This window comes from Accipiter gentilis, chromosome 1 (assembly GCF_929443795.1).
Source record: "Accipiter gentilis chromosome 1, bAccGen1.1, whole genome shotgun sequence".
Taxonomy (NCBI): domain Eukaryota; kingdom Metazoa; phylum Chordata; class Aves; order Accipitriformes; family Accipitridae; genus Astur; species Astur gentilis.
Genome location: NC_064880.1, coordinates 41,608,506 through 41,629,902, shown reverse-complemented (window position 1 = coordinate 41,629,902; position 21,397 = coordinate 41,608,506). Strand labels below are relative to the sequence as shown.

Here is a 21,397-nt window from a genome sequence, read left to right as displayed (position 1 = left end):
TTGAAAATGGAATTTTTTGCAAACATAACTAACGGAAAATGATGGGGAGCGCTATTTACAGGGCTGCCAGGGAGGGAGGGTTTCATCTCTAACCACGCTCACGCTGTCTCCTAGCTTGGTGGTGATACCGTTTAGTGCTCTAGGAAACCAAGCCAAAAAATAATACTAGAGGTGCACCATTGAGGTGCTAAACTGCCTGGATATAGTTTACATAATTCTGTACAGAGACTTTTTAAAATTTTCATTTTGAATCCCTTTAATGTATTTAATACTTATAAAAAAAAATCTACTCTATTGAAACAGATTATTTTTGAAAAGCACATTCATAAAACTGCTTCACACAGAGCCCCTTGGATAGCACTAAGGCCTTGTGCTTTACTGTTATGACATCATGTTTAGAAATTTACTCTCTTCCGCCAGCGTAGTTAGCATGGAGCTCATATCGCCTATTGCCATATTGCTTATTCCCGCGGGTATGGTGGGCAGTGTCAGAGAGTTTCGTGGAGTTGTCAGGCGAGAGGAGTTCTGGGAGAGGTTCTGCAGGATGCTGGGGCTCAGAGTTCCCGACATCAGGCTCGAATGGTCCCCATCGTCCATGATGGCGTCAAAATCTATCTGGGGCGGCTCAAGACCTTGCGAGTCCACCGTGCTGGACACCTGGTTCGCGCCCGGGGAAGGCAGAGCGGCCGGCTTGCTGTTCAGCGCGCACTGCTGCTGTCTGACCCGGCAGTCCGTGTGATTATCGAAGCTGCTGTTCTGCTCGTACATGTGGATTTGACCGTAATAGTACATCAAATTGTTTTCCCTCGTGCCGTCCACGCACTGCTGGGCCGGTGCCGGCAACACGTCACTGGTTCTTTTATGCATGGCCTCCGCGGCCTCCTGGCCTGGGCTGATGGTGTTTGTAGGGTGGGGAGTTCTCATGTAGCCCAGCTGCTGGACGGTGCGGAGGCCTCGGGGTCGGCTGGCTGGGCTTGGCTCGGGCGGAGGACGCGGCTGGACCATGGCGGGCGGATACGCCTGCGCGGCTGAACCCATCATGCTCTGCTGAGGCTCAAAGCTGGGTTGGTTGGAGCTGGTCATGATGGGCTGATGAAAGGCCTCCTGAGCCATGGGGAAGTTCAGGCGGGTCGGCTGAGATGAGTAGTTCTGCTGACTCGGTTCGTGCATGACCTGGCCCAGCATCGTGCGCTCACTGTTGCTGCTGACCATTAAAGAAGGGTCGGCCGCCATGTCCATTTGCTGAGGGTGAAGGTGGGGTCCAGACTTTGCTGCCATGCTGCTACAAGAAGGAGAGATCTGATTTGGGTTGCCGCTGATTGCGCTGGGGCTCAGCATCTGATGAGGTTGGTTATACCCTGCGGGCAAGCCCAGATCGGGGTTCATACCGGGGCCGAGGCTCATCGGCTGCTGCCGCAGCTGCATACAGTTTAGCCTCTGCCCATCCATGCCCACATTTCTTTGCATAAAGCTCTGCTGTGTTATGTTCATACTGTTCTCGGGCAGCTGCATCTGCTGCTGGTTGTAGTTCTGGTACTGACCAAAGTTCTGCTTCTGCTGGACCACCGCTAAGTTCCCTTGTGAAAACTGCTGCTTCGACTGATTGGACATGATATCAACCGTCCCCGAGCTGACCTCGTTCCACTGGACGGGCATGTTATTTTTATTCATGTCTGAGGAGGCATCGAAGCTCATGGGACACTCTGCCATCATGGGTCCCAAGTGGCTCATGCTTGCCTCGGCCACCGCCATCCTGCGCTGGCCGGGCAAGGCTGGAGGCTGCAGCTTCCCGCTTCCCTGGAAGCCCTGCATCTCATTGCTGTACCCCATGGAAGTGCTCTCGGCCGCCGTCCCGTTGCTCTGGGATTTGATGTACTGCACCACGTCATCTGGCAGCATAATATCGTCGTCTCCGACGGGCGCCTCCGCCTCCCCAGACATGGCTTCCATGGCAATGTTTTCGCTGATGCTCAGCGGCCGGGGTGAGTAGGTGTGCCGGGGGAGGCTCCCATCCGAGCGCCCGTAGCTCTGGAGGCCGAAATTCCTCCTGTCCGTGGGGTGTGAAGGATGGAAGGGGTTCATGCTATTGGTGCTGTTGAAGCGGTGAACTCGCGGGAGGGCCTGGGGGTCTCCGGCAGGTCTCCTCACCGGGTCGCTTGCCCGTCTCGTGCAGTTGCCCGGCACCTCGTGGGGAAACGCTGCAGCTGACTGGTAGCCATAGGTGTTACCGTCGCTGCAACGCCTGGGGCCTGGAGGGAGGCGGATGGAGGGCAAGGTGGGGTCTGGTCCATCCATAAGTGAGATCCTGTTCTTCAGGGTCATCCTCTCCATGTTCGGCAGGGGAGTTGGAGGAGGGCCCCCCGTGGCAGCAGCGTACTTGGCTTTCAGCCTGTAGTGCTGAGCTGGTGTGAGATTCAGCAGACCCGGCATCCCGCTGCACTGGCTCGCCTCGCTCGACCGACGGGAGGCGTCTGTCGAAATCGGGTCGTAGGAGTCGGCAGAGCTCGTGTTATTGGGGCGGTGCCCGAGCTGCGAAGCCTCGCTGGAACGGCGGCTGGAGAAGTATGGGGAGATCCCTGATGATCTGCGGCTGACGGTGTAGGCGGAGCTGATGGTGCTTGTTGTACTGTCACGGCGCTCGCTTAGTTGGTTCAGCATCGTAACCTCATTGACAGACAGCTCCATTATTCTGGGATTAGGCAGCGTAGCAGAAGAACCACCACTATTTTCTAGAATAGAGCCTGAAAGAAAGGTTGCAGGGAAGGAAAAGATTTAGTCAGCTGAGAAATTCCACTTGGTAGTGTTCTTGGTGCCAGAATACAGACACAACGCCACCCCCAATATTTTGCGGGAATGATACTGAATTTCATTGGCTACCGGTGAATTCAAAGCTTCATCTCCAGCTCTGTGTCCATGCACAAAGAACAAGAGGGCTGCAGAGTCTTTGCAATGTGTACCCCACTGATACTCAGCTGCTGAGGAAATGCCTCCACATGGGCTTAGGAAAAAAGTAGGACTGGTGTGAACAGTGCCACGGGAACAGCACATAGCTACAACCACAGCTGCTCACTGGGACAGATGCACAGCAGTGAGGATAGAAGGCTGAGAGCTCAAAAGTTGACACTCAAGGGCCCTTCCCAGAGTAAACCAAGAAGCTCCAATATACTAAGCCCTGAGGTTTAGTACAACCCAGGCCCTATGTCTTGGCACTTCTTGGCAGAGTTGGAGGAGAACTGAAAGGATCATAAAGAAGCCTTTATCAGGAATCCCCAGCCAGCGGGAAACAAGCAGATGAAGCTGTGGGCAATAGCCAGGACCTCCCGAAGTGACAGAAGGCCTCTCAGAGCAAGATCAGGGATGGAGGGCTTGTCTGGATTGCTGCTGTCCTCCTGCAGTCTTCCAGGAGGCACATCAGCCGTTAGGGAACTGTTACTGCTGGAACAAACCCAAGCAGTCTTGCAGTTGCCACTGGGACAGTGAGGACAGCTGCGGCTGGGTCCTTGGGCAAGCCCAGATACAAGGACACCAACACCTCTGCCTCCCTTCATAGCTCTATAGCACTGAGCATCTGGGTTTCTGTTGCACATCACCAGACAGCTGTGTTTACACCCAAGCTCTCCATTTTACCTGACATCTCTATCCCGCAAGGGCTGACTCAGAGGCAATAAGAAATGATCCTCCTCCAGGGCAGACTCTTGGTTATGAAACCAGAGTCAAACTCCGGAGGGTTCCTACAGGACACGGTCCAGGCCCAGGGCTTACCATTTCCTGAGATGGGAGGCAGCTTGGTGTTTCTGGCTTGTGGAGCTGGGCTCACCCATGAGCAGGAATCCTTAACTGTCTTGAGCTTCTCTTTCTTGAGCTGTTCAAGTCGTTGCATCGTCGTCATGTGTTTCCTTAGCTGCAGGCTGACTGTCGAATTACCAGATGAGACCGTTGAGTCCACAACAGGAGCGTTGTCATCCAACGCCGTCAGATCTCCCAGACTTCCCCCGCTGTGCATGTTCATTTCTACTCCACTGTCATTGTTGTTGGTGCTGCCAAGGGGTGACGGCTCACTGCTGCATGATGACTGGCCACCAGGACTGGACTGACACATCTTGGGGAAGGAAAAGAGGAGGAGATGAGCAGGTGGAAACACGGATGGAAAGAAACCAGGAGCCCAACATCCCCAGCAGGCTCCACATATTTGCCCTATCCCCAGCTCTCCCCTCTCTTCTCACCCTTCCCCGCTGAAGCATCTCAGCTCTACCAGAGGGCAGGGGCACCTTCCCTGGGGGAGGAGGGCACGGCAGCACCCCACAGCTGGAAAAAACTAAGGTGGGTTCAACAGGAGATGGAGAGAAACCAAATGCTCTTCCTCCAAAAGATTAAGAACAGATGCTTCTCAAAGAAAAGCAGCACGTTACCTGGTTGTGCAAGGTATATTGCAGCAAGCACTGGCTTATCTAACACAGGATCGAGGCCTAAGTATTTCAGACACGACGTATTTCTGTCTTTAAAATACCCTAACATATAATTAGGTTAGCTGACAAACTTCCAGCCAGATAAAAACCTGGTTCACTGTTTGCAAACTCCCACTTGCAGATAAGGTAGATAAGCACCATAAATATTTATTTTATTTACATTAGGAATTGCATTTCACATTGAGTAGTTTATTTGCAGCAGACACTAAATGGTCTGAACTTGCTCTGAGGTAGCTGTTGCTGCTACCAGACAGGATGCCTGGCTTTGCTGCTCGAGGCCCATGCTCCAGCAAAAAATGGGAGTGCTGAAAAGGCAACGCACTTTTTGCCCCAGGCGAATGTGGGAGTGGAGGGGGATACGGTGTTTTACTTCGCTCTGTAGCAGCCCTCTTTGGCAGGGCTGACTGGCTCTGATAGCCTCATTGCCCTTCAATCAGGATGACAGAGATTGCAATCCCAGCATTTAATGGCAAGTTGTGATGCTGGGAGAAAGGTAGCAAAGGGAATCCTCAGGCACTACGTCCTCCCCCTTTCTGCACTCAAGCAAATATCCCCTGTCCCTCCCCATCACTCCGCATGCCTCTGCCTCCACCCCGTGGGGGTTAACTGGAGACAGGAGGTCTGCAGGAGACCATGTTTTATACAGCTATTTTAATACAAAGGATTTCTTTGCTCACCTTAGTACCGACTGTCCTTAGGAAGGTAGAGTAAGGAAGGGTAAGTGGGAATAAAGAACAGGTTGTTAGAACAAAGACAGCATTAACAGAAAGGACCATGTTAGTAAAAGGAGGAAGAGGGGAGTGCAGAATACAACACAAATTGCCAACATCTCCCCCTCTCCTGTACCCCGTCTTCTCTGCCTTCCCTCTTTGGGAGCCCAGATAAAAACCCCTAGGAGACACTTCCCACCTGTCTCCACGGATTTGGGATGAGACCCAAAGATGGGCCGAAACAAGGGGCCTCAGAATGATGGGAACCAGTGAAACACCTCATCCCTCCCACCACCCTGACTTTAACTAGCAAACAGGAGTTGGACATGGCCCTGCCAGGTCAGATGTGCCCGTTAGATGTGCATGAGTGAGGTACTCATGTGCTGGACGGGAAGAGCGGAGAGGAACATCTGACCCATGGCCCTACCGCCAGCGAGATGGCTTGGCTGCTGCCCTGGGAGCGCAGAGCCCTAGGAAAACAACCCCACGCCTTCAGGAGAAACGGGGTGGGGAGCCGTGATTGTGTCCATGTTTTCATAGAAAAAAAACCCCCAAAACACATGGAGGAAGAGTATTGGAGAGAGGTCATTATGTCCAGTGGTTCTCACACTCAGTTTTTGTAACCTAATACAGAGCCTCATCACAGTAAAACTGTTCCTTTTGTCAATTAGAGACACTTCAGATGTGAAAATACTCAATTTCTTTCTAACCAAAACATGCTGCTCATTAGTAATTTGTCCAACAACACATCCCTTAACCTTCTTTAGAAAATCTTTGCAGCTCCAGGCCATGTTGTTTCATAGGGATAACAGTCTTTTAGCCTGGATTCAAATCAAGAAAATATATATTTTGGAGTTCAAAGTCCTTTCAGCTCTAGTGAGAATTCTGGGGACTATGTGAACACTCTCTTTTGCAGGTGAAGGTCTTTTCTGCTGTGTCCAGCCTGTACCCTGCTCCACTCTGAGCTGGTGCAGCAGACCAAAGCTTTGGGTACAAAGGTGAAGAAAAATACCAAAATGCAAAAGTGTGACCCATGTGTTGCAATGCTCCATCTCCTCCACCAGCAGTGGTGTGCTGAGGAGCAAGTGGGCTCACTGCGTAGGTTGGAAGAGGCTTGAATGTGTTTGGACCCACCACCATACACACCTCGTTAGCACCATAAACCACACTACTGCCTACTGTGGAGCTGCTGCAATGGCCAGAAGGCTGATAAACTGTCTTTGCTTCAGCTGGTGGCTACTCAAGGGGTTGTAAAACATGATCACAGTTGACTGCAAGCCCGTACTCTGTGGGCCACAGCGTTGCTCCCATGTTTATTCCTGGTTTTACTCCCCTGGCCCATCATCCCACTACAAATTTCTGTGGCAGCTGGGAGTCGTGCATTGAGCTCCTGTACTCCTGAGTGATCTGCTCTAGCTGACCTTGCTTGAGCAGGGAGGTTAGACTAGGGGATCTCAAGAGGTGCCTGCCAACCCTAGCGATTCTGTGCTTCTGTGTATGGTGGACAGGACCAAGGAATTGAACTTGCTTTAAGATACCCAACAAAAGAAAAGCAGCTACTTTTATCCCCACTGGCTTCATCACACACCCCACAACAGAGTTGTGCCAGCAAAACTGCTGTGCAGCAGCAGCTTGGCAAGAAAAACATTGAAGGGTGCAGGGAGGAGAAAAGGGACTGCTTAAGCCAGGACTTCTGCTTCAAGAAGTGTTCATCAATCTGTGCCCCAAGGTTGTTGCTCAATTTAAATTGGTGAGGTAGGTAAAGCTCATGTGACCACAACACTCTGAGTTTTACCCACTTTCACAGCACAGGGAGGACAAGCTCAACACTGGGCATCACATGGCCCCCATGACTGCAAGGGTGGGAATTTGTGATGCTGGGTAGGAAGGTGTAAAATGTACTGGACTGTGCCCTGACCTGCAGTTTCATCTCTGGACTTGAATTCTAGGGTGTTGGCAGGTGAAGGGCAACTGCCCGGAGAGGTAAATGGCATGCAAATGCTTCACGCCCCCATTGCATTCGAGAAATTAGGGGCCGCGTCATTTCTGCCAAGAGCAACTGCTCTTACCACAGAATTCTCTGTTTTTATTGTTTTGACTTGTAAGCAATCCTCCATGCTCCTCGTGGTGCTGTTGGCCTCGGGGCTGTCCTCTGAAACCTTGCTGCTCTGCTTGGCGCTTGCCTCATTGTCCCCATTTTCCTTGAGTGGAGGTGGCCGCGGGTGAACATCATTGCGCTGCTTCTTCGTGACGTGGGCATCGGGCCCGTGCACGGTCTTGACGTGTTTCCTGAGGGAGCTAGGGTCCGTGTACCGCTTTGTGCAGCCAGGGATTTTACAGACGTAGGGTTTCTGTCAATACAAGCAAATCTTGGGTTATATTTAGAACAAGGCCAAATATTCCAGGTACAGCGTATGGGCCAAGAAAATACAATGAGCATAACGGCTGGCAGCAGCAAAATGTGGAGCATCTGCTCCACAGGATTCTGTAAGACTGAGATCTCTAAGATGTGATATATGGGCTGCTGCTGATCCACACAGACCTGGCCAGTCATTTGATGTTGGCTAAACTCCTTGTTTTCAGTTTCTGGATTAAAAGGCAGCTAAGAATTCATGAAATACTTTCCTAATATTACTTTTCCATGTATGTATTTGCTCGGGTGGCCACAGGAATGTTTCCTGATTATGGATGGGAGGGAGGTGATGTAGGGGACTGGCCGTAACACATTCTCTCTGCTAAGGTGGGGTCTACACTAAGAATATGTCTGAGACCTTCTGGCTGATAGAATTCCAGTGAAACCAAGCCAGACTGGATTCACCCTACTCAATCTATCATACCACTCCAGCACCTGTCACCTTGAAATCTGTTATTGTGCAAAACAAACCACAGGCATGCAATGTTTTTTTCAGACGATAGCACTCTAGTCCCGAATTCATGAATCATTGATTGCCACAGGAAAACAAGGCTGAAGCCATGCTTCTGAAAACAGAAGTCAGAAAACAGATACTTTTCTTCTTTTAACTTTTTTTTTATTGAGTTTCCAATTCCAAAGTGTATTAGCGCTGCAGTTGTTTGAGCTGGTGCTGCTGCACTCGAAGCTCTGAATTCATCACAAGTTCCGCTTTCAACCTCACAGCTACTCTAAGTATTTTGCTGCCAATGCACTAGGACAGATCCATGAAAAAAACCAGATAGATGTTGTTTGAAGGCTGCCCAAAATGACCATTCCTATTCTTTTTTTTAATCTGTTTTGTAATTTCGTCCAGAAGCTTAAGTGCAAAAATACAAAGGAGTATATATTCTTTGCAGAAAGCCAGCATCATCACATGAAAAACATTGAAAGTCTGTTTTTTATTCAAAAGCATGCTTCCTGACTGATCTTGGCACATCACTTGAACAAACTAAATCCTCATAACACCCCACTGAGGTAAATATTTAATATATTTTAAATCTGGGTAAACCAAAGCACAAAAAGTCAAATAGTTTGTTTATTAATCTCATGCAACATTTTGGATGAGGCATTATAGAACTATTATTGCTGCTATTAAAACCTATTCTAAAGAACAGAACCCCCACCACACATGCTAAAAAACCCTACATAAAACAGTTCAAGGATTTTTTATAAAGATCCTTTAGGCCCAATAGTTCTGATTTTTCAGACACCGGTAATTAGGGTAACATGATCACTGTTGCTTGGACAGCAGACTCTCCACCTAATGGGGTGCGACCATCCTCTTCATCAGGCCATACCTCCTGCAACTGAACTGAGCACAACTGCTGTTTTGTTGGCATGCCTTCATATATGCCCTGGGTTATTCAGATTCTGACATCTAAAGCAGTGTATGGCCTAGTGAAGTCAATAATTTAGGTATCTCAGATGCCTCCCTCCTACTCCCATACACATACAGCATGATACTCCTTAGGGTGGGAGAACTGGAGAACTCCCGAGGCACTGAGCAGAACTGTATTTCTGCATTTTACCCTTGTTTAGCTTGAACTGGAGAAAGCGTCACTCCAAGCCTTTGGCTGGCCATGAACTCATGCCACTTTTTTGTGTATGCACTGGAGAGTGGTCACAGGATGAAAGCTCTTTTCCCAGGAGTAACTGGGATCCCCTGAAGGGATTCAAATAGTCACTGAAAGTTTAAAATGAAATAGCGTATGTGACACTTCAACAATAAAAAAAAAGCCAGTGTGCTAATATATGCCCAGCCTTGAACTTCAGCATGTTTGAACCACACACTACATCCTGTCACACAATGACGGAGGCAAATACAGGGAACCTGGAACTTCCCCCTTAGAGGAGACGTGGATGACTTAACTCTGAAACTGTGGTGTATCCCAAGTAAACACTGCAAGCAGAGGAAAATATTTAGTAGGTAGCTAGGAACCACAACAGAATTACCAATGGGTAATGGGAAATATTCACGGCCACAGACTCCTGCTTTGCATCCATGTGGTTTTTTGAGCCAAGGTCTCAGTGCAGTTTGCTAACCCACTGGTCATGGCCACAGCTGGTTGCAGGACCGTCACCTGGGCCTGCTGCCCAATGCAATGAGCTTTGCCATGAGGAATGTCATCTGTTGCAAAGGATCATGTTATATGTTCCTCAAAAAGAGGGTGTCAAATATATAGCTCAGAGAGCCATTATATGCAGCCTACAGATCTCCCACAATTCTTGGGCCACGCCTGTGTTGCATCAAGGAGGGTTGAAGAGCAGTTCAGGAGCGAGCATGATCGCAAAATGTAAGATCATGCAGTGCAATGTAGTTCCTATGATAAGGCTCAGCTGGTCTGGTACAAATCCTCTACTAGTGGCTGTGCTGTTTCTGCACCTGAAAAGGCTTTGGCATCCTCCAGGGGAAGCAACAGCAGAGGGTAAAATCCCTATCTGTTATCTGAGTCTTTAATTTGTGTTATTGGATGCAGCCTACGCCAAGTGTCAGCATATTAGATCGGGGTCCACCATAGACAAGGAGTTGGATGCTCCTGCCCTACAGCCTCACGTTCTTGCACAATGGGAACCCAAACAAACAGACCTTCGAGTGCGTCTAAGCTCTGCTCAGACAAAGTGAGGAGTCATCCCAGATCCAGTGCAGTGCAGCTCCTGATCTGGATCAATTGGGAAACTGAACCCATCAAAGAAATGACATTTAATAATACAGACAAGGCCAAAATTCCACATGTAGGAACATGGGACACAAGCTGGCCCAACAGAAGGGAAACACTGGCCTGCCTAGGAGAAATCCTGGAAAAGCTCTAGGGATCTGACCTCAACTGATCTATGGGCAAAAAGTAGCTCACATACTGCTTCAGTGTGCACAAACTGGGCAGACTGAGTCTGTATCCAGCATTAAAAGTTGTACCAGCAGTCTTGATCCATCCACATGAGAATCCTTAGGGATGGAAGAGAGATGCAAAACTGATTAAGGACAGGAAAAAATGCTGCAGTAATGAGAATCTTCAGTGGCTTGATTGACTTATTTAGCCTATAAGAAGATGGAAAGTGACTTAACACTGTAGTGTTGTGAGGTGGAAACAGCAACAATGAAAGGGACATTGGATCCAGCACTGGAGGAAGGCAGAGAAAGCACCCGGGGCTCGGAAACAAGCAATTTCTAATACCTGAAATGTGAGATTAAATCATGACTGCCTACCTTTCAGGGGAAGAAGCTTTAACAGAGAGAAAATTATGTCTTAGTCAGACACCAGGTACTGGGAATGCAGGTTGCTGAGCAGATGAGTGGTTGCATGTCTTGTTGGTCCCTCCTGGCCTCAGGGTTGGTGTAGCCTTAAACCTACCCCAAACTACCCAGTGCCAGTGTGGGTATGGGTTAATTTTAACCTGTGTCCTGCTGGGGAAGTGGCTCACTGGTGAAGGAGAATCCTGACGTTTGGGTTCATACCCAAACCAATTCAAATAACACAGGGATCCAGGTCATTCATTGGGTTCATCTCAGCATCACACAGCGTGGAAGGGCATCCTAGACTTTGAGTCCTTATTCTGACTCCAACAGAATCTCTGAAACCTGCAGAGCTTTGATAATCACTGACTGATATTATGCCAGAGATACAAATAGTCCCAACAAGCCCTTTGTAGACACAGCATCGCTTTAAAAAGCTGTCATCCGTGGCAATTGTGTTCCATTCTCCAATAGTCTATATTTAACTGTTGCAAATTAGGCTACAGACTGAATTCTTCATGGCTGCAAACACTATTAGAACTTTGGAGTGTTGTTTTTTCTTCCCCTGTCAGCTAATTAGTGGTAATATAAATTTCAATCGTCGGCCGTGGTTGATTGCAACAGACCATCACATGCGTTACAATAAAGGCAATTTCCTCTGCTCCCCAACTACTAATAGTGGGTCTTAATTAGCCAAGGTTAACAAAGCATTGCATTGTGCTTTATCATTGTACATCAAACGATGGAGGGAGTATTATTTCCAGAGCGTCAGGATCCAGGGTAGCTGTTATACTACTGCAAGTCTGCTCCACAGTAATATTAAACACCACATGCACAACTGTACAATCCTATTTGTGCTATTAAAAATTATAAATTTGGAAAATGCTTGCTTTAATTTCCAAAGCTGATTAAAAAGTTTGCATACTTTAACATCTGTTTATGATTTCAAACATGGCTTTCATAAATATAAAGCTAATGTGGTCTGGCTCTCCAGCAAAATAAATCCCATTAAAAATAAGAAAAACCTCTCATTACAGTAGGTTTCTTTTTACATGAGTCCAGCATGTAAAGTGTATGTTTATTGTCAGCAAAATGAAAAAAAAAAAAAAAAAAATCCCTCCGTTGAGCTGCTGTGAGCCGAGGCTTACCTCATTGGAATGCGTCCTGTTCTGGTGCTTGGCTCTGTCCGAGGCATTGGAAAAAGCTTTATTGCAGCCTTCATGTTCACAGACATAGGGTTTTTCTCCAGTGTGGGACCTCAGGTGTGTCTTTAAGTTCTCCAAGCGGGAATAGGCTTTGGAGCAACCCTCAAACTAAAATAAAAAAACACAAGAGGAGTGATTAATTAACCAGAAAAATTTGATTTTCCCCCTGCCTAAGCCCTTCTCATCTGTTTCTCATTCTTTCTTTTTTTTCTTCCCTTTAAAGGGCTTGTGTTTTAGGGAACAACATCCACTTTGTTGGGAGAATTTGCTTCCCTAGGCAGGCTGAGAGTTTCAGCAGTGAGTCATATTTAAGGTGCTGCTCCTTGTTGGGTACCTACCTGACATTTCAACAAGAGACTCTTTTTTCCAGCAGGATTGAACACCCCTTCGCTCCTCCCAGGGCTCTCTTAGCCCCTCCTGCCATCTCTCTGCAGCTAACACACTCAGAAACAGAGGCCCTCTCCTTCCCACCCAGAGAACTGATGGCTTCTTGACAGTTTGGCCAGCCTTGCAACTTCACTAGCACCAGTGCTGGAAAGCCCAGACCATTCTCTAACACACAAGCAGAAATCTAGCAAGCTTTGAAGTTTCCCAAATTGCAGCTTGGGTCTACTCTCAGAGGATGCTGTGGTCAGGCTGTCTGACATTACGAGTTTAAAAAACAAGACTCTCAATCTTGAAGACAGATGGATTTTTGGATGACAAAACAGGCCAGGAACCTTCCTCCTGGAAGGAAACCAGCTGCCCACACAACGAGAAGGAGCAGCTTGGGAGAGACGGTGAGGCTTCGGGTCCTGCCACCCTCCACTCTGCCTGGGCCGGAGGCTTCTCCCTGCACCTGCCCTGACTGCAGCATGGGAGGGTTTCACCTCCAGCCAGGGAGGCCGTCTTAAGTGCTCTTTGACGAAACAAGCGGGAACTTACAAACACTGGAAGAGGTTTTCAGAAATGCGAGGCTCCCTTCCAAATTCTAGCTAAATGCTGCACTCACTCTTCAGCTGGGAGCATTGAAAAGCCCGTGCTGCACTTCCTATGCAAGCACCTTAAAACACTTTAAGTTTCAACAAGCGGCCCCTCCTGTTGTAATGTATGCAAGCCACAGAGTGTTATATTTTAGTCAGATCACTCAAACATGTCTACAAGTTCAGTCCAGATGTGACAGCATTTCACATTGCTATGTTTGAATCTTGGCCAGTGAAGAAACCGGTGTCATAGCAGGATAGGTCATGCCACAGCTCAGTATCTGATTTCCCTGTGGGCAGCTGAATGGCCCTACGTGTCCAGAGATCTGCCCCTTTTGGGCAGAGGCCAAAGGCAGCTGGATGCAATAGCAACGGTACCTGTCTCCTTGTGCTCCGCAGGCATAGGACTCACCTGCACTGCTAAGGAGTGAGGCAAACATGCAGCCCACGAAACCCATGAAGCACCTAGGCACAGGCTGATCCCATGTAACTTTGTTGTGCTGGAAAAGAAGTAGGGTTGCTTAAGCTTCCCTTTAAGGTCTAGCATAGGGATGGTGGACATAAGGCAAACTTGCTCTGGTCTCTTGAGATATCCAGATCTCCTCAAGGACAGTAGGAGCATCCTGCAAGAGCTGATTCCTTCCACGGCTTTGTTGAGGTGGGATAGATCCAGTTCCCCCGCCTCAGACAACTTTCATTAGCCCATGTGGCCCATAGAACATGCCACAGCTTTGAGGTAGCACAGTATATCCCTTTTTTCTCCTGCCCTGTGCAAAGAGTCCTTTTCAACTCAAGTTGCTTACAGTCACTGAAATACATCATTCCACTTGCTGGAAAACAAAGGGAACTCAGCATGAGGCAACTCATGTGTCCATTCTGGTTTTTCTGGATACTGACACAAAAATGCAGTTATTAAGAGCAAAAGTACTAAGGCCACATTTTCAAATAAGAGCTCCTCAGCAAAGCAGCCTGTGCATGTTCAAAGCAGTTGTTCCCACTCTTATGCGTGGATTTGATTATGTCAGTGGGAGTTCTGGCTGTCATCTGTTGAAATAATCCTTGACCAAATCCCAGGCTGCAATTAGGCTCATCTGTAGCTTTATGTACACCACAAACTTCTTGTCTGAAACAAATGGTGCTTTGAAAAATCACTGCCAGACTTGGACAAGGAATGCTCTGCCACAGAAGGGCTGCAGAGCTGCCATGTATCCCAGGCAATTGGAAACTGGTGGTACTCCAGTTTGGGGATAGTTGCCGTGACATATTGCACATGGAGGAACTGCAGTTCTCCAGGAGGCAGAGGAGGACTTGAGACTCAAACACACCCAGCCTTGCTATTGCTCCAGTGTGACACAAACGAGGCTTGAAAGAGGCAGGATTGTGCAATGGTGCTTTTTCCTGCTCCGTTACAGCGCTGAAGAGGATGCAGTCCCTGCTGCTTTTTGTCTTCTGAGTACCTCTACCTGCAAGGGCAGGGCTAGACTTTCCCTCAACGCTTACTTTGTAGCACACCGACAATCAATATTCCTTGATACTTTTAAGGAAGATTGGTAAAGCAGTAGAACTGGGCAAAGTGCTTTAGAAGATTAAAACAAAGGACATGGCCCTGTGCCCCAGGGAGCTTATACTCTAAATTAAATGAACACAGGGCTGGAAGATTGATAAAGGAGTCATGCAGCAAGCAAATCATACATATCCTAATATTTGTAAGCAGGAGCTGGGTCAAAGCCAGGGAGGGAGCAGGGCTGGAAGTGACTAAGAGAAGGAAGATACGGGAGGAGGGCTCAGACATCTGCCAAGCAGAAAGCAAGACTCATCTCTGAGACTCTGGGGAGAGGAACAGCATAATGCTGACAGCGGAGGAGGTATGAAAAACTGGCAGGAGGAGAAGGCAGGGAGCAGAAGATATCAAAAGACAGGGATGGACCTTCAGGAGGAAAAAGGGCTGAAGCATATGTGGAAAGAGATGGTGAACACCTCTCCTCTCCTACCAGTTGGCCACAGCCACTAAACTACACAGCTTGCTTCTCTCATGCCCCCCATCAGGCATCCTTGGCTGCCCATCAGTCAGTGGTGCGTTGGGAGACTCCATGTGTGAGGGCAGATATAGGCTTTAATATCTCGAGGTTGAGGAGGAGGTGAGCCCAGCTCTCCCACGTGCTAGATGAGCCTGTACCCCACAGGGCTGAGATACAAAATAGCAGCCCATGCTCTCCCTCAGGCAGTGTTTAACACTAGGCACAGTGCTGCTTGCATGCAGAAGGTCCAGGGACTGAGCTCCTCTTGGGGTTTAAGCACCCAGGGGTTGACCTCACCTCTGGATTAAGAGTACAGAGGCAGGAGATGTTGGCCCAGCTCCCCAGGCTGGAAGGAGGCTTGTCTGCACACTCAGGTATGTGAAAATTCCAGCCCCAGCAGCAGTACCGGGTGATGCTGAGTTAGACACGACCAGGGTTACGTGGTTCCCCGGTGTGGGGTTATTGGATTTCCTCCTTGGATGTAAGCAACTAAATTGCTTGGTTCTCTACCTTAAGTGACTTGTCCTGAGTCACTCTGGATCTCTGTGGTAGAGCTGAACCCATTTTCCCCAAGGAAATGTAGTTTTGCCCACTAACACCTTGAACACCCTCCTTGACCACTTGCCCTGTCCCCAGGCTGTCACCTGCAAGTATCTATAACCTGGACACAGAGAGCTGGACTGGCCCAGAGCTGGGTGCCAGCAGGTACCCTGGGAGAGCCCTGCTTGAAGCCATAGGCCTGTGTCTGCACACGCATTTTTGTGACCACCAAAGTCCAGTCCCACTTGCCAAGCTGAGATGCACCATGCGTCCCGGCCAGCTCACCGTGCACTTGTGTGGCTTCTCTCCGGTGTGCCTTCGCATGTGCACCACCAACATGTATTGAGCCTTGAAGGGCTTCTGCTCCCGTGTGCAGTCCTGCCAGCGGCAGACAAATTCCTTCTTCTCCCCGTGGATGTGATCGTTGTTGATGTGCTGGTAGAAGAGAAGGGAGAAGCAGGTCACTCCTGGAAAAGCTGATGCCAGCGAAGCACGCATGGTGCTCCGAAAGCCAGCCGTTCCCTCCCCAGTGCTTGCGGTCAGGCACTGCACCTGGGTCCCAGGTGCACAGATAACACCAGGGACACGGGACCCAGCTCTGTGGTCTGGTGTGTCCTGCGGGAGAAAGTGCACAGCACCCAGCACACGGGGTGCTGGGTCCAAAGCAGCTATAAACTGGAGGTTTGCAATAAGCCCTCTCACTTGTCTCTGCTGAACCCTCCTGTGCTGCATTTACGCAGCTGTGACCCTTTCCTGGGGTGCTGCTGGAGGATGGGAGAGAGGAGGAGACAAGCCTCGGTTGGACTCGATGATCTTAAAGGTCTTTTCCAACCTCAATGTTTCTACGATTCTGTGATTCTAAGCCTACTTGCACGCCAGCCCATACACCGGCCCTGAGACATCCACCTGCTGTCCAGTGCTGGCGGCTGGCAGGAAATGACAGCATCTGCGAGCTATGCGCCAAGGAAAGCTCGGTGGCCTCAATTACTGCTAATTATTCGGGTCCATGAAATCCTGTGCCGGGGTGTTGAAAAGCCAGACCCAGAACGGTGCCTTTGTCCACCCTGGGAGGAAGATGAGGGTTGCTTTTTCCCAGCCCAGGGCAGATGAAGCTCTGCCGAAAATAAACAGAGCCAGAGATCAGCCCATCAGCAGCACTGTTCCCCCAGCGGCCTTGTCTCTCTGAATGGGGTCTCACTGCCAAAAATAATGCCTGTCCTCGCTCCTGTGTTTTTCAGCAGACATTCACTGACAGGAAATCCTAAAATAAACCACTTTGGGTTTGGGTTTTGTTTTTTTTGCGCTGAAATTTTTCTCCAGCCCCCGCCTTCGTCCCCCTGTCCAAGGCCAGGCACGCATGTTGTGGCTCTGGCTGAGACTTTCTTGGGGCGGTGAGGCAGCATGAGGACACAAAAATGCATTAAGACAGAATCACTGACCTTCACAGTCCTAGCTGAATCCAGCCCCAGCATTCCGTGTGCTGTGGCCCAATCCTGGGGACAGGGACCTGCTGCTTGGGGCACCAGGTCTACCCAAGGGCAAGAGGAGGTGCACGGTCCTCAACTCATCCCTTGGGCACCGTGGGTAAACACCAAGACCCAAAGCTGCATGCTGGGAGGGTTGAGGACGGCTGAGTGTGGGAGAGGTTTCATATAGGTTTGGAGCTCAGCTGCTTACAGTTCTGGTTTTATAACATGGCATCAGCGTGAGATTTTAGCCTCAGATGGTGGATATCTGGTGAACCCCCCAGGAGACCCATGGACACTCTAAACCACATCCAAACCAGACTGGGAAGATATGCCTCCTGGCTCTGTTTGTGTGGGAGTCTGACTTGCAACCAAGACTACACATGGCAGTTCTAGGAGTGGGGGAGTGCACAGGCTTGCCCTTTCGGTCCTGCTTGGGCCAGAGGAAGATAGGTTTACGGGAGGGGGACTATAACCCCCTTTAGGCTTATTAACTCACTGTCTGGGCAACATCTGCTTCCCATCACATGGTAGAGGAGCAGTTGCACAACTCACCACACTTCAGCTATGGCTTCATAGTCCCATCAAAACCCCACCTGGCTGGAGGCTTTGCTTGGGCTTCTCTCAAATTGAGTGTGACCTTGGAGGCTGGGAGCAGCAGCGGTGCTTGCAAAACTATGTCCTCACTCCTGCTGCTCACCGTTGACACGCACTTCTCCCACAAGTATATTGCCCACTGTATATGGGGAACGGACACTGCACGCCCAGGTACTTTGCTCTGCACACACACTAGAGCTTTTCCGTGCACGGTGGGATGCCACCTTCTCATAAGTTGGCCCACAACATCTGTATTCCATTTGCATGTGTATTTTAGGCATCCCAAATCCACAACCCCATGTTGCTAGTAATCGTAGTATAGAAGCCTCCATTTTGATAACATTCCAAATTTAGGAAAATCTTGGACATCCCATCAAATATTTTTCTTTGGGTTTTCTCTGGAAATAAATTGTGCTGAGCTGCCTGGAGCTGCCCTGCACTTTGCTCTGGGCAGAGTTAAAGAGTTTTTCTTACGTCTGAGAAGGAAACGCACAAATACTGCTGGACAAATGTGAGCCCAGCCCATCTGACAGGGCTGCTGTGGTTTAACCCCACAAAAGCAACGCCCCGTGGCATGCAATGTGCAACCCATTAAAACCTTATCACTCAATTGGCCCTGAAAACTATTTCCAAATCTGCCTCTACTCAAGGACTTGTTGCACTGAACCAGTGACTTCTGGCAGAGGTGGGCAGGTCCTAGCCTTAGATGGAAGAAGAGCACATGCCCCAAATTATCATTTAGAGTGTGGTCCCTCTGGGCTAAGATAATGTTTGTGTGCAGAGCCTGGGGAAATGGAGACTAATGCTTACTTGGTGGTGCCTAAAGATGACTAAAATGAAGATATAAAAAAAGGGTGAGAGTAGACACGAGCCCTCAGGAAGAGGGCTACATGTGAGTCACACAAGGGTGGTCCCTGGCAGGCTCGGAGCCCGGCTGAGGCAAGCAGCAAAAGGCTGAAGGGAAAGGATAAGACAGAGGGTCCTGTCACAAAATTTGCTCAGTCCAACCTTTTGCTGCAAGCAGCAGGGTTGCTGGGGCTGGTGAATTCCCAGCAGCCCTGGGATGGCTTTAAACAAATGGGGTTCACACCACAGACCCGAAGTGAGGCCTGGGAGGGTGCTGGGCTTGGGGCAGGATGGGGCTCAGACACAGATCATGTCTGATTTCACAGGCACTGACTCTGAGTTTGAGGGATTTGTTGACCCAAGAAGCCAAAGGAAACCAAAAGGTGGATTCCCAGGTGAAGCAAAGCACGTGAAAGGCTCTTGGAATTAATTAGAACTGAAAATCTGATTAATGACTTGGTTTGGGGAAGCTTCAGAGAGCAGTTTTGACATTGGTTTGGGGACATCACTGTGATTATGGAAGCCCTATTTCCCAATTTTTAAAAAATCAATTCACTTCCTGTATTTCGGGCCCTGATGGAGACAGTGGAGCGTGTCTCCAAGCTCTGGCAGCACTCTGTTTCTGTGGGAGGGATATGATGAGCAGGTCAACAGCCTCTAAGTGATACAGCACCACAGCTCATGTCACAGCAGCATTAAAGGCTTTCACGGCCTGGACAAGGACTGGGGACATTATGGGTGATCCCTGGCCCATAGCTGGTGTGGGTGCGTGGGGAGGCTCAGTAAATACAGCCAGCAAAGAGGGAAGGGCTCAGCCCCCTTCCCCATTTTCTGATCAGGTCCTCTGCACAGAGCCTTCTGTCATTGGGTTGTGCACAAGGGAGACCAAAACTGCAGCCTCAGCAGCTGAGAAGAGAGCAACATCAAATAATCTATGAGAAGCTTCTTGCAGCTGAACTCCTTGGGGAGCAGCGACCTGCTTTGGCAGTGTTTACACACCGTATCTCTGATTTGCACCTTTAGTAGCTCCCAGACTGAGCTCTGGCTGTACAGCAGCTAGTAATAAAAAATGAGGACAAGTGCACAGAAACCCAAATTTATCGCTGGGGTTTCCTCCCAACCATTACTCACATGGACGAGCTGCTCTTGAGTGTCATATTCCTTTGTGCACCCTTCCCAGTGACAGTTCGTCTCATAAATAACCTCAGGCTCCTGTTTACATTCATCCTTATCTAGATCTTCTTTCAGGTCTGTCAGATGCTCCTGCAACACACAACGGTACATTGTATAAGGTGAACTTCTTTCATCTGAATTCCTCCGTCACTCATAGATTACAGGGCAGGTATCAACTGATCACAAAACCATGCTCATTGCGGCAACATAACATCCTTGATTACTGTGAAATAATGAGTTACAGAGTTTTGGTCAAAATGGATCAGAGTTAATCACAAGACACAAAACACCTCGAAGCCATGGTCGCAGCAATGCCTGGCTCCAGCCAGGACATGGGAAGTCCCAGGAAAGGCTGGAGAAAGGAAAAGGCTGGGTTTTGACCTTCCGTTGTGTTCTTTGCTGGAGAAAAAGTTCTGATCTGGAGGGAGCGGGGAACATGAAGAAACCACAGAGCAGTCAGAGGCTAGTGATTACCACACTCACCTGACATGGGTTGGGGAGGGGGGGGGTCCTGTTTTCTGCATCTTTCAAGAGATGAGAAAATTATACCTAACCCTTACCAAAAGATTTATGCCTGCAGGATACTCCACAAGGAAACAGTGGTAAGCCCTCAAAGCACTCCTCTGAGACAGGGAAATTTGGGAAGATTGAGCAAGACCCGGTGATGAGTGGGCTGCAGAGCAGAACTCCAGGGGCTCCAGACTCATAAATGAGTTACTTTAATGCTGGGCACGCTGTGAGCTCTCTCCTTAACTTCTCTGTCTAGCCAGCTCCTCAGTGCTAAATGAAGCACAGAAGATTTTTGTTATGGCTGCTATGAGGATTAAAACATCGGCACCTACTCAATAGTGTAACATACAACATAATTAGTACAATTTAGAGGTAAGGACAACTGTTGGCTCTGCGTGCGTCAGACACTTGCACTACAGACAGGGCAATAGGCAGCCAATATTGGCTTGGGAATTTAACAATACAGAACCCTGCAGGTTTTGACCCCCTTCATTCCCTTTCCTCCCAGTTACTACTACTGCCCAGTGCAGAGCATCCCACCTCCAGGGCAGCTTTAGACAGGAGCGTCTGGGGTGACTGACCACATGAGACACTGTTCCTCATGATCTGGTGCTCCAGTTGGCCCCATAAGTGTGTAGACACAAGCCAGACCCATCTCAAAACGCCTCTGACCCGCCCAAACGGACCTATCTAGCTGCCATCTCCTTCCCCACCAACACCTTCCCAATGCCTACTGAGGGGCTGCAATGATTAATGGCTTAATGGCATTGTATGACTTGCAAAGTGCAATGCACTATATGAAAGTTCAACAATTTTCATTAACTAGCTCATGACATACATGCCAGCTGTGACTTTTCAATTCAAAAATTTAGATATGGAGAGGAAGAGATTTGTTTTAATTAGCTCTTAATTTAAAAAAAAAAATATTGTAAGGTGGCTCTTGGGACAGGAAACTGTAGTAATTTACAGAAAGACTTCTGGAGATTCAAACTATATCAGAGCCCAGAGCAATAATCTGAGAACGTTCAAACAGCAGCTTCTTTTTCTTGCAATTCCTATTTGGTTGAGCTGTGAACATTATTCTTGTTGAAACATTTCTCTCCGTGCACACTGTGGTCTCTGGAAAAGTGAAATTTTCTACTTAAAATCTTATTTTGCCAAAATTTTTATACTTTCTGTTGGAAAAAATGGAATTGAAACCATTTTAAATTGTTGAAGAG

At 48.7% G+C, this 21,397-nt stretch overlaps 1 protein-coding gene across 3 annotated transcripts in view; it reads right to left on the bottom strand.

The window, feature by feature from the left end:
* Nucleotides 1-351: 351 nt before the first annotated feature.
* Nucleotides 352-21,397, bottom strand: part of GLI2 (GLI family zinc finger 2) — a 197,386-nt gene continuing 176,340 nt past the window's right edge. For all 3 annotated transcript variants that reach the window (XM_049804253.1, XM_049804263.1, XM_049804273.1), the window contains 6 exons: nucleotides 19,626-19,757; nucleotides 15,871-16,020; nucleotides 12,009-12,173; nucleotides 7,246-7,527; nucleotides 3,763-4,099; nucleotides 352-2,741 (listed from right to left, as the gene is read on the bottom strand). In XM_049804253.1, the coding sequence (XP_049660210.1) occupies nucleotides 382-2,741; nucleotides 3,763-4,099; nucleotides 7,246-7,527; nucleotides 12,009-12,173; nucleotides 15,871-16,020; nucleotides 19,626-19,757 (3,426 nt within the window). In that variant the 3' untranslated portion in view covers nucleotides 352-381. The remainder of the gene's footprint in view (nucleotides 2,742-3,762; nucleotides 4,100-7,245; nucleotides 7,528-12,008; nucleotides 12,174-15,870; nucleotides 16,021-19,625; nucleotides 19,758-21,397) is intronic.